This window comes from Lepisosteus oculatus, chromosome 4, assembly GCF_040954835.1.
Source record: "Lepisosteus oculatus isolate fLepOcu1 chromosome 4, fLepOcu1.hap2, whole genome shotgun sequence".
Lineage (NCBI taxonomy): Eukaryota > Metazoa > Chordata > Actinopteri > Semionotiformes > Lepisosteidae > Lepisosteus > Lepisosteus oculatus.
Window position 1 is genome coordinate 56258803 of NC_090699.1, and position 10619 is coordinate 56269421.

At 40.2% G+C, this 10619-nt stretch overlaps 1 protein-coding gene across 3 annotated transcripts; it reads right to left on the minus strand.

The window, feature by feature from the left end:
- Positions 1 to 295: 295 nt before the first annotated feature.
- Positions 296 to 8652, minus strand: LOC107077423 (uncharacterized). 3 transcript variants are annotated; one of them, XM_069189392.1, is made up of 5 exons: positions 7129 to 8652; positions 3838 to 4015; positions 2725 to 2822; positions 1717 to 1802; positions 296 to 949 (listed from the first exon to the last, which is right to left on the minus strand). In XM_069189392.1, the coding sequence occupies exons 2-5, from the start codon at positions 3984 to 3986 to the stop codon at positions 626 to 628; spliced, it is 657 nt and encodes a 218-aa protein (XP_069045493.1). In that variant the 5' UTR covers positions 3987 to 4015; positions 7129 to 8652; the 3' UTR covers positions 296 to 625. The 3 variants fall into 3 exon arrangements, with proteins under 3 accessions (XP_069045493.1, XP_015203456.2, XP_015203457.2); XM_015347970.2 differs by lacking the exon at positions 7129 to 8652 and adding an exon at positions 5230 to 6392; XM_015347971.2 differs by lacking the exon at positions 7129 to 8652 and having other exon boundaries at positions 3838 to 5222.
- Between the last annotated feature and the right edge of the window lie 1967 nt (positions 8653 to 10619).

The window sequence follows — 10619 nt, forward strand, 5'->3', positions numbered from 1 at the left end:
GAAAACCATCTGCTTCCTAATAATAAGCCACAGATAGACTCCTCAGATGTAGTGAGAGAGGAAAGACGCACAGGAAAGATCCAACATCAATCCGACATCAAAGTGACAACCAAGAAACGACAACAAAAATAATCACATACTCAGAGCAGGAACTTCCACAACTAATGAGAAACATGTAAGAAAGCACAAAGATAAGAAAGTACAATTGAAATGACCTTGTCCTGGAAATTCTGTTTGTACCCCCAAACAAAAAAGTTCTAAATAAGGTCAACGTGAAATGATAAAAATACAAAAATTAAACACATTGTGGTTTTGTAATTAAAATGAATAATTATCTGATATTCTAATATATACATGCATTCAGGAAATACATATTGATATCAAGTCACTTATTTTTCTGTGGTCTTTATTGCACTGAAAGGCATAGACTCAAAGATGATGGCAAAATGTTTTATTGTCTGTTTCTCAGACTATCTCTCTTGATCTCCAAATTGACTACCTCTCAGAGTGAGTTCGCAGTGAAACACGAATTTAAGGTACAAAATTAGGTTTAAAAAATAAAATAATACATTCAGTTATTCACATTGGACGAAGCAGTACTGCAGAGACCATTTGTTGATTTTCTCTATGAGGGACTGATGCGCCTCCAAACAGAGCCAAGGGGCATTTTTCTGGGGTTGTACGTTTCACTTGCCTGGGCGAACCCGGCTCTTGGCGTGCTCTGTACCTGTCGCTCTTGCTCCTGTGGAGAAACCTCCTCCCAGAGGAATCTGCGGGGCCCCTCCTTGCCATAGGGGTCACTGAGGTCAGGGAGGGGGTTGCTGGAAAGGAGGAGGCTGGTGCGGTCCTGGCTGAGCTGGAAGGAGCGGTACATCAGGCTGACCAGACGCGACTTCTGCAGGCGCCTCCTCAAGGCTTGGTTGCCCCTCAGACCCTCGGCCGAGGGGGTCTGTACAGAACAGCACACTCCAGCACCACTCATAGCAGAAGCACTATCATCACTTGTCAAGTTCACTAATAGCAGAAGCACTATCATCACTTGTCAAGTTCACTAATAGCAGAAGCACTATCATCTCTTGTCAAGTTCACCGGCTCACAAATGTAGACTTGTGATCCCTGGTTTCGTTTATCAGCCCAGTTTCCCCTGGGGTTTGCCACAAGCGACAAGAAGGTGTCCAATAGCTTACTGTTGTAAATCCTGACACAAAGCAACAAGTAATAAATCACAAGATCTGCAATTATTACTTCTAGTTATCTTTCATAGGCTTGATTTACAGTACTGCTTTAAATGCTTTTCAATAGGTTTCCTGAAACCTGAAGTGCCTCTTCTTGACTACCATTTTGAAACAGCTGGAAAACGGTCCACTGATTACATACTTAATAACTTATTTAACAATTTTCTCCTATATGGTTTATTGTTCTGTGACTGGACTAGATATTTATAGGACAACAGCTTCACATGTTAGGGGAGTTATGAAGTTATTAGAAAGAGCTTTGTAAATAAAAGGTGTAAATTTCAGCTCATAAACTGTATGATAAACAGTTGAAACAGTTGATACTCAAACTGTATGATGAGTGAGCCTAACAGTGAAACAATGCATCAACCAGCCTGTTTCCTGTTTATCTTAACAGTGTTGGATCAGATAAGACTCCAGGTCAATGACTTTACTGCAAGGGTAAAAATAGAGATGTACTTTTCATTAGTTTTTTAGTTACCTGAAAAGACAGAGGCTCCATTTTCATCAGCTGCAGATTAGACTGCTCTCTGAGAGCTCTCCACAGTGCTTCTCCACTCACCTGATCTGAAAAAGAACATTGTGTTGCTCATGACTACAGTATACTGCAGGAAAGGCAATTGCCTTACAAAGTGCCAAATGTAATTTAAGAATAAGAATTTCAGGGCTACAATAATTAAGCTTATTTGTTTCATTTGAAACTTTTTAATTATTCTGAACATCTTCCCTTCTCAAATCTCAAAATCCGTTTAATTTTATTGTGCTTTATAGGTCAATCCCAAATCAATCAAGAAGAATCAATATTTAGTTTAATATTGACAAACGCCACAAATTGAATGGAAAAAGGACAACGTCTCTCGTTTTCTTGTGAAGTCAACTGTAGAAAGAACCAAGTAGCCCGAGCTGTTGCCCCAGTGACCAGTTGCTATGACAAATAAGTGAGCAGCTTAAATACTTTCATTTCTCTTCATGCTCGTTAATGTTTAACTGGTGATGGATACGATTCAGTAGCATAAAGTCCTCTTGTAACTTTGCAATACACTATTTAAACAGTGTACTTCTAATGTCAGTCTCAAGAAATATGGGGCTGTTGCACAATAATAAGAAGAAAATACACAACTGCTCAAAAACGACTTGTCCATAATGGAAGTACTCCAGTATCAGACAGGTAAACGAACCAGAAAGACAGATCAGAGATATTCATCCCTGACATGCACTGGGTTCTGTTCCACCTGAGTTCTTATTTACACAACTGAACCCTTAAATGGCCTCACACAAGACTGATCTGAAGCCATTACTTGTTTTCAATTTGAAAACATGTTGGAGTTTGGCTTTTAACTGAAGATCACCAACCTTTGAGTACAAAACCACTTGCAAAGTTCTAACCAAGCTTGTTAATTAAGGATTCGATTAAGTAGAAAGCTTGGCTGGAATAAAGGATGGCAGGCGTGTGGATCCCTAGGAGCAGAGTTAAAAAAAAACACACTACCTTCCATCTGCTTCAGAACTCTGAGAACCCTGGGGCTGGGCACCATCTCCAGAGGGGAGGGCCTCAGAAAGTATTCAGCCGTTGCTCGTCCAAACAGCCTGCAGAGAGGAATCGGAAAGAGCGATAGACAGTTAAACAAAACGTCTGGACTGTGAGCAACTGCGCAACACCAGGCTCTCTTGTCTGAAAAATACACCCGTTCGTGTAGGATGTAGGTTGTAATACACAATCTGACTGCATTTGGAAAATAACGTATAATTTGATTGACTGGTCAAAACAGTGATCTAAAAAATGAACTGTCAAACTCGTGTAAATCATCCCTGATTCTGTTTTGCAGCTCTTTTGTGAAACAAAAATAAATATTTGAAAAATCATAACCTACAGTATGTGCCCTCTAGGGGCTGTCCACCTTTGATTCTGCCTAGACCAGAAGATTAGCTGAAATGAACTGATGAACTGAGCCTTTATTGCATTGCTGCTGTTATTTTTTCGCATCTTCAGAAGTCATTCACTTTCACCATAGAGTTCCCTGTAACCAGATACGAGCTGTCTAGCCAGGAGTGACTTGGAAAATGTATTTAGCCTTATACCGAGGGTGTCCAGTTGTGGTCCAGGAGGGCCTGCATCTCTGTAGGCTTTTTAGGTCTATGTGAAGAAGAAACACCTGAGGAGCTGGAAGAATCTGATAAAGTTGTTAAGATAAGCCTTTGACTAGTGGGTTTAGCTTGGGAAGAGTTGGAATAAAAACCCAGAGACCCACCAGCCTTTCAACACATGGACTGAACTTCTTTGCTCTATAGTGAAGGAACTGATCTAATAATATGTGTAATAACCAAGATACTTTGAACAAACAAGGAAGATATCAACATCTTTATGCATGTGTGCATAAGGAACACAACTATGTACATAGATAACCACATAATGATCTGAGTCAATATAGCCAAAATATGCTAGTAGAAAGCTTCAGCTTCTACTTAAGCCAGGATAACTCATTTTGAGACATTTTAACAACACATCCTGAGTACAACACACATGAACAAAAGGCTTAGTAGCTCATATTCCTCAATGACACAGGATCCCACAGGATGCCTTTTAAAGCAAGCTCCGTTTTACCTGTATAAGCATCTTTCAAAGCCTTGCTCCACAGCAGGCTCAGCTGGCAGGCTGTCAGACCGCTGGCTCTGTACTTCTCGTTCACTCCCACAGATTTCACTGTCTTGGAGCCAGAGTCTGGCTGAGACTCCCTGAGGCTGGTTCTCCATGGCTCACAGCAGCTAAACTTTAAAACAATCTGGCAGAAATAACACAGGGCATGTACAGTACTTCTGTCAACAAGTGCACCCCTAAATCATATGAACTGCACTGTGCACCTTGTGGCTGAAACCAGAAAACTGCTAAATTGATGGATTGAACATCTACAGCAGCGACTTATTATTATGAGTTGTGAAATTCTGCCACTAAAATAGTAATTACATTGCACAAATGTTTTGCCTGCTCTCCAGAACTACTCTAGGCTATAATGCATGAATTTAAAAAACAAATAAAAGTGGCCCCCAGGGAATTTCTTAACAACTAAACCATAAGATTAGAAAATGCTGGACTCGGTTTTCTGTTACATTTTCTGATCATCACTAAATTTGAACCTGTGTTAGTGCTAAAGAACCCAGCATAATCCAAAAGATGTTCAGTCCAAATATACAACATAAATCTAAAAGCAGCAAGAAAATAGCTAAGAAACTTTTTCTACACTTTTATAAAATGTATATACTACTGGACTAACACAATGCTTGAAATGAAAGCTTCTTAGACTACTATGAAGATTAAACTGTGCTGGGAAAGTCTCTGAAAATGTTATTAGTGTTGCTTTTGCCATTCATCTAATAATAGACTGGTGTTAATGACACAAGCCACACAAATGAAGCAAAACCTCATAAACAGACTACACAGTGGTGTGAGGCAGCGCTACAGTTGTTTCTAATGGGCTGTTACTGTTGCAACTGTTGGAGCAGCACTACTGTTTCCTTAATGGCAGTGCTAAATTAAAATCTGCATCTGTTCTAAGACATGAGCTAAACAGTCTGTGTAACAATAACACTAAATGAAAACGGAGTGGCATTTACAGTTTCAAGGGAGTGTTCAAATGAATCCCCCAAATTAACATCTTTATTCAAATTGAAAAGACCATTTCACCACACTTTACATTATTACATCTTTTGAAGCTGAAACGATGAAGCTCTTTTAGGCATTGTACTGCTAATGACACTTCATAAATGCGTAACAATCGACTACCATTCAAATATCCATTAATGAAGCCTTTACGCTTGAAGACAACAAATCATTTTTGATAAAGTTGCTACGAATTTCTTGACAGTTTGTAACTATCTATTGTGACCAGGCTATTAACGCTGTATTACTGCTCTTTTAATATATTGCATGTTATATCAAATGTTTTAGTAACATTTTCAAACATTGTGTTACCAAAGTGAGCATTTATTTTAATCCTACCTGGCAATAATCCTTTGTAAGTAATGCAGATGAGAAGCCAGAAACATGGAACCCTTCTCATCAGTAAAGCTTATAAGACTATTTGAAATCACTTTCCTCCCACTTCAGATTCCAGACAAGCTTGACTTGTCAGCACTTAACCCTTGGTTTTCCCACAGAGGCTTCAATAAATTAGAGGGAGATTTTAAACTAGGTACTACAGTATGATCCTGTGCCATTTTCCACATGGAGTATGGATCCCCCTGTGGCTTGGCCCTGGTATGGCTCTGGTGGTGGCAGGCTGAGGAATTTACGAGAAAGGGTTGCTGGGCTAAAAAAGACAGGAATCCTCCACTGAGCAGTGAACGCTGCTGTCCGATGGAGGATATATCTTTGTAGAGAGGGAGAGCAATGGGATTGTCCAATTGCATGTTTAATGATTGACACGCTGAGTGTGGGCTCAAAGCTCATCCCTTTAATTCCAAACTGACTTGGGGAGAGTCTTTAATCATTAACTCTGCGTAGCAGGCGGAGTTCAAAACACTTAAAAAGGTAAGAACATTGCATTGACTTGCTGTGAGGTTTTAGAATGATATTTACATTTCTGGGGTTTATGAAGCGAAGGTAAAATAAACTTGCTCTCTACTTGGGTGGCCTGATTTTATTATAAAAAATCGTACTTACACATGCCATGTGTAATCATGCTGAAATATGAAAATGACTTAATTAGCAACTGTTGTACCCAAATATAAGTTTCATAATAGTGTAGGGATAAGGCCTGTTATTTCACTTAGAATTAAGTGATATGAAGTATTTCTAACAATCTCTGTGTGTCTGGACCAAACAGCCTGTTGCCTGTCACAGGAATGTATAATAATGTATATTGTTTCTTTATTAGCCTTATACAATTTCTTGTATTAGGAATTTGTCTTTTCACATACCCCAAGGATTTTCTCCAAGGAGACACAGACACACAGAAAGGGAGAGAAGTGTGGGGTCAGAGCGCAGGGGTTTGAACCAGCAACCTTCCAGTCATAGACGCATATCCTTAGCCACAGAGCCACCACTCCGCCCAATGTAGTGTAGTGAATGTAGTGATAGAGGCCTCTCTTTGTGGTCTGAGCCACACTTTGCTTGTGAGCACATGAGGGAGATGGGCTTATCTTTTAGATAGGGATCTTTCCCAAGACCCTTTAAGATCGATGTCCACTGCTGGCTCCTGGATATCTGGCAGATTGACATAGGCACATCTGGATATAGTCCTAAAAGTCTCAGTCCGTGGTCATCCAACAAGATGACCAACCAATCAGGAACCTGGAGGGTATGGGAACCCACTCCACCAGGTAACTTCTTGACCAATCACCAACCACATTTCTCTAGAGTTAAAAAGCAGTGCAGCATCTCTAACTGCGCTCCTCTCTCCACTGAGCCACCTTGGCTGACTGACAATAGAACCGCGTGCCTGCTAGACTTGTCCAAACTTTGGGAAGCACTGAGTTCGAGAGTGAGCCCATACGTAAAGACAGAATTCTGCCCGAGCTCTAGCCTGCGGGAGGACCTTGTGACCAGCTGCGCCATGTGTCTGCCTGATCACCTGTGCAGTACGTTTGGACTTTCGTTGACATTACTGAATAGAGTGTTATTCAGCAGTAATTAATTAAGAATAATTCCTTACACTTATATAGTGGACAGTCAAAGCTCTTTACAGGTAATGGGGATGCCCCTCCTTCACCAATGTGCTGCACCCACCTGGGTGGTGTGACAACAGCATCATCTCTTTCGCTCATACTTACACCCAGAACACTCATCACACATCAGCTATCAGTGGGTGTGCCAAGAGTAAGCTCATGCATTTGTTTTCACAGTATTTAGATACTTTTTTAGCCATACTCACATTTTGATTAATAATGTAAGTCTTACCCTTTACAGTGATCCTTGCTCTTGCTTTTCCTTGCTGAGCTCTAAAGTCTCAGGCTCGTAGCTTGACATTTAAAGCAGTGTGCAAGTCTCTGACTGTTCAGTTGTTAACTGACTAGGAGAGAGACAAAGAACTGATTTCATCTGTGAAAATACCTGTGCACGGAGGTATGTTGATCCAAATACTGAGAGCAGGGACAATGTCATTTTCTTCAAACAGACAAATGTCACTGGCTGAGATTTCTAACAGGTCATGATAGAGACACAGGGATTGAAGGATGTATTGCAGATCCTCGAACTTTGAATTCCATAAGTCTGAGCACTACAGCCAAAAAACGTTGGAAATCCTGCGTGTACACTCCAAACTCGGCAACATGGATTGTGCAGCGTTTTGAAACTCTGTACAATTGTTGGAAATAGTGGAAAGTTGAGGTGCCAATCTCACCAGGAAAAAGGTTTTGCAAAAAATGACATTACCAAAGACCCATAACAGTTTGATCTGCACCCTTTAGACCGAGGTTGAGTTCGTTCATTTGCATAGTGATGTCAGATAGAAACATTAGATTTACAACATGCTTTTAATTTCGTATTTCAGGTAGTTTTGTCCTTTTTTTCAGGAAAGACCTACAAAGCAAAGCAAGCCACAACTATCACATGGCTTAGCCAACAAACCTTGCTGTGAAGTGGAATGTCCTTGCACACACTGTCCATCTCTTGAAGTAGAATTTGAAACTGCCTGTGCATCAAGACAACTAAGAAAAGCTTCTTTAACTGTATATATTCCCCATTTGTCAATGGGTTCCCATATTTCTCAACACATTGTGTGATTTTGTCATTTGGTTCTATGGCTTGATTTTTCAATGGCTCTATGGTACTATGGCTCACACAGAAAGCGGTAAAGACACTGCTTTGTTTTCTGTACTTTGCTATGGTTAGATAGACTAATCTTTTTCTGCCTCATCCTTGAAGTGTTTGTCATGTTTTATCTGAAAATGACACTGGGTTCTTAATGTGTGACAGACAATGTTCTCACAATAAAAGAGCACAAACAGCACGGTCTTTATGTTGCGCATGCCACATTCCTCTCTCACAAAAGGGTAACTTGGCTCTCTCGGCACCCATCATTTTGTCCAAAATATTTGACTTTACACGTAAGTGTGAAAAATTTTATGAGCAGCATGGATTGCGAGCTTTCCTGTGAAAAGAACTGACTGGCCAAGATCAAAATAAATCAGTATATAAACCAAGTGAATTGGTTTTTTTTTTCTGCGCCAACTGGGTAGCATGTTATACAGAGTAACAGAACAGAGGAGCGTAGTTTATAGAATTTCTTAACTTAACTTCTTTGTGGTTTATAAGACTGCTATTGCACGAGCTGTTAAAAGTCTCTTTGCATGCCAATAATGGAATGTGTGCAGTAGACTGCCGACACCTGTTTTGTAGGATTTTCAAAGTTACTGACAGCTTTTCTCTACTTACCTGAGGCTATCTGAAGGCACTCTCTAAGTTGGCAGCAAGATTACTTAAGTGACATAACACCTTTCAAAATAACCGATTTCAAATGGTGCTAGAAACTCTGCAGACTCTGAACACCAAAGGAAATCAGTCATCCTGAGAAAGGTCTGAGTTCATGGGCTGCAATGAGTTTCTTCCACCCTGACCCTTAAAAACATTAGATGTACAATTTGCAATCAAAACTTTGCATTCAATATCAGAACGTGCTCTTTTCTGAACTTAAATTAGGGACTGTAAAACCACCTGCATGTACAAGAATGCTTGAATGTGTTTGCTCCTCACGTCACTCTGACATATAAGAACGTCAATATTCATGAACTACGCTTCTTCACAGCAGGGGTGTACAGGAGCAAATGAAAAAAAACAACAGATAAATCAAAAAACATTCTCAAAGCAAAAAAATGTTCAGCTCATCCCCTACACAAAAAGGCTTTTGCATAAATACAAATGCAAATTATTTTTCAATCATGCCTTATAGCACACAAAAGTACAGTACAGGTATGATCTCAAAGGGATCTCCCGTCTACCACACATTAAAAAGGCTCTGACGTTTTCATTCAACATTAGTTCTGCTCTTAGTTCAGAGTTTTGGTGGAGTCTCAGTGCAGCATGGCAACAACAGTAAGTCTATAAACTCCCACCTTTACCTCCAGGGAGTTGTGGCTGCATCTCTCTGGATGTCGAAGGCTGCCTTCTGAGAGTCTCCTGCAGGGTGTCCCCATTCTTCCGCTGCCCTTAACTTCTCCTCATTTTCTGGGAGGTCAGAAATGCCTGTCATAACAGTTTAGCCACAGGCGGTTTGCCCTGAAAAGAAATCTCCGTGCTGCAGTGTGGCACAGAATCTCTGGCAAATGAGGGAACAATGCCTTAGAGGGGCAACTAGGCAGCTCTCGAGAGGGGAAACTCTCTCCACACTTCTGGATTGTTGAAGGGTGTAAGCCTGAACTTCCTTCTTCCCAAAAGTTAAATATATTTCATTTATAACAGGACAGAAAGGAAACAGACTTGATGAGCAATTCAGCTTAAGGTTACCTTATGCTATCTTATAGTTCAGTTCCTATTTCCCGCATGTGGACTTCATTATAAAAAAACAAGGTACTCTTTTTCATCTCTACTATAATTTTTGTTTTATCATCTATTTTTTTGTTCAGACTTTGCTCTAACCTGGTTTTATCTAATGTGATGAAAAAGAATGAAAACAATGACATTTCTGCAAGTGGGCAGTATATTTAAAAATCAGGGACAAGTGTCCTACTGACTTTTAATAAATGGCATTGATGTAAAATATGTATATTAGAAAGACCATTTATGGAATAATCAGAGGGTTCTATTAAAATCCAGGCTCAGTTCAACTTCAGAGAGAAATGTATTTTCTGTGGCTCGATAATCAATTTGGATAAGTTCGGCAAACAGCCTGACTGGGCACTGCAGCTCAGATTAAGTTAGGAAAATCAGGATCTAGGGTCAAGACTGAAAATCAAAACAATAGAATCGAATGCAGAGGAAGATGTCTGCCAGCAAAACATTAAGTATTAATGAAGCCACAGAGCAGATGTGAGAAAAAGGCCAAGACTGAGATCCCCGAAAACAAAGAAAAGACGGACCACACCCTGTTCGAACAACACACATTTCCACAACTGCAAAAAAGCAGAACATGTATACCCAGATTTATCAAAATGAGGACAAACAGAGTCAGTTTCAATTTACACCCACACACATGGATTAAGGGCCGAAGGTTTGACCTGAGTGTTGTGCCTCAGTGTACAGCTGCAATGCTGTATTTTCCATCATGTTTTCCTCTGCACAGCAGTTTTCATCTCAGCTTCGGTGCCTGCAATGCAAATTACTTCACAGCACAGCTGTAGGCCAGTGCTTGAGCCCTTATTCCGGTTTACCTAGATCAAAATTATTACATTACCCTGTATTATGCACAGGTGTTGTAGCAGACTATTGAGAATATGATTTGAAATTGACGTCTT

Bases quoted from the DNA above. Each gene is read 5' to 3' on its own strand.
- LOC107077423 (XM_069189392.1), bottom strand. From the start codon at position 3,986: ATGGAGAACCAGCCTCAGGGAGTCTCAGCCAGACTCTGGCTCCAAGAC. The intron at 2,823-3,837 runs GTAAAACGGAGC...TCCTCTCTGCAG, and splicing joins TTTGAAAGATGCTTATACAG to GCTGTTTGGACGAGCAACGG. The intron at 1,803-2,724 runs GTAGTGTGTTTT...GTTCTTTTTCAG, and splicing joins AGTTCTGAAGCAGATGGAAG to ATCAGGTGAGTGGAGAAGCA.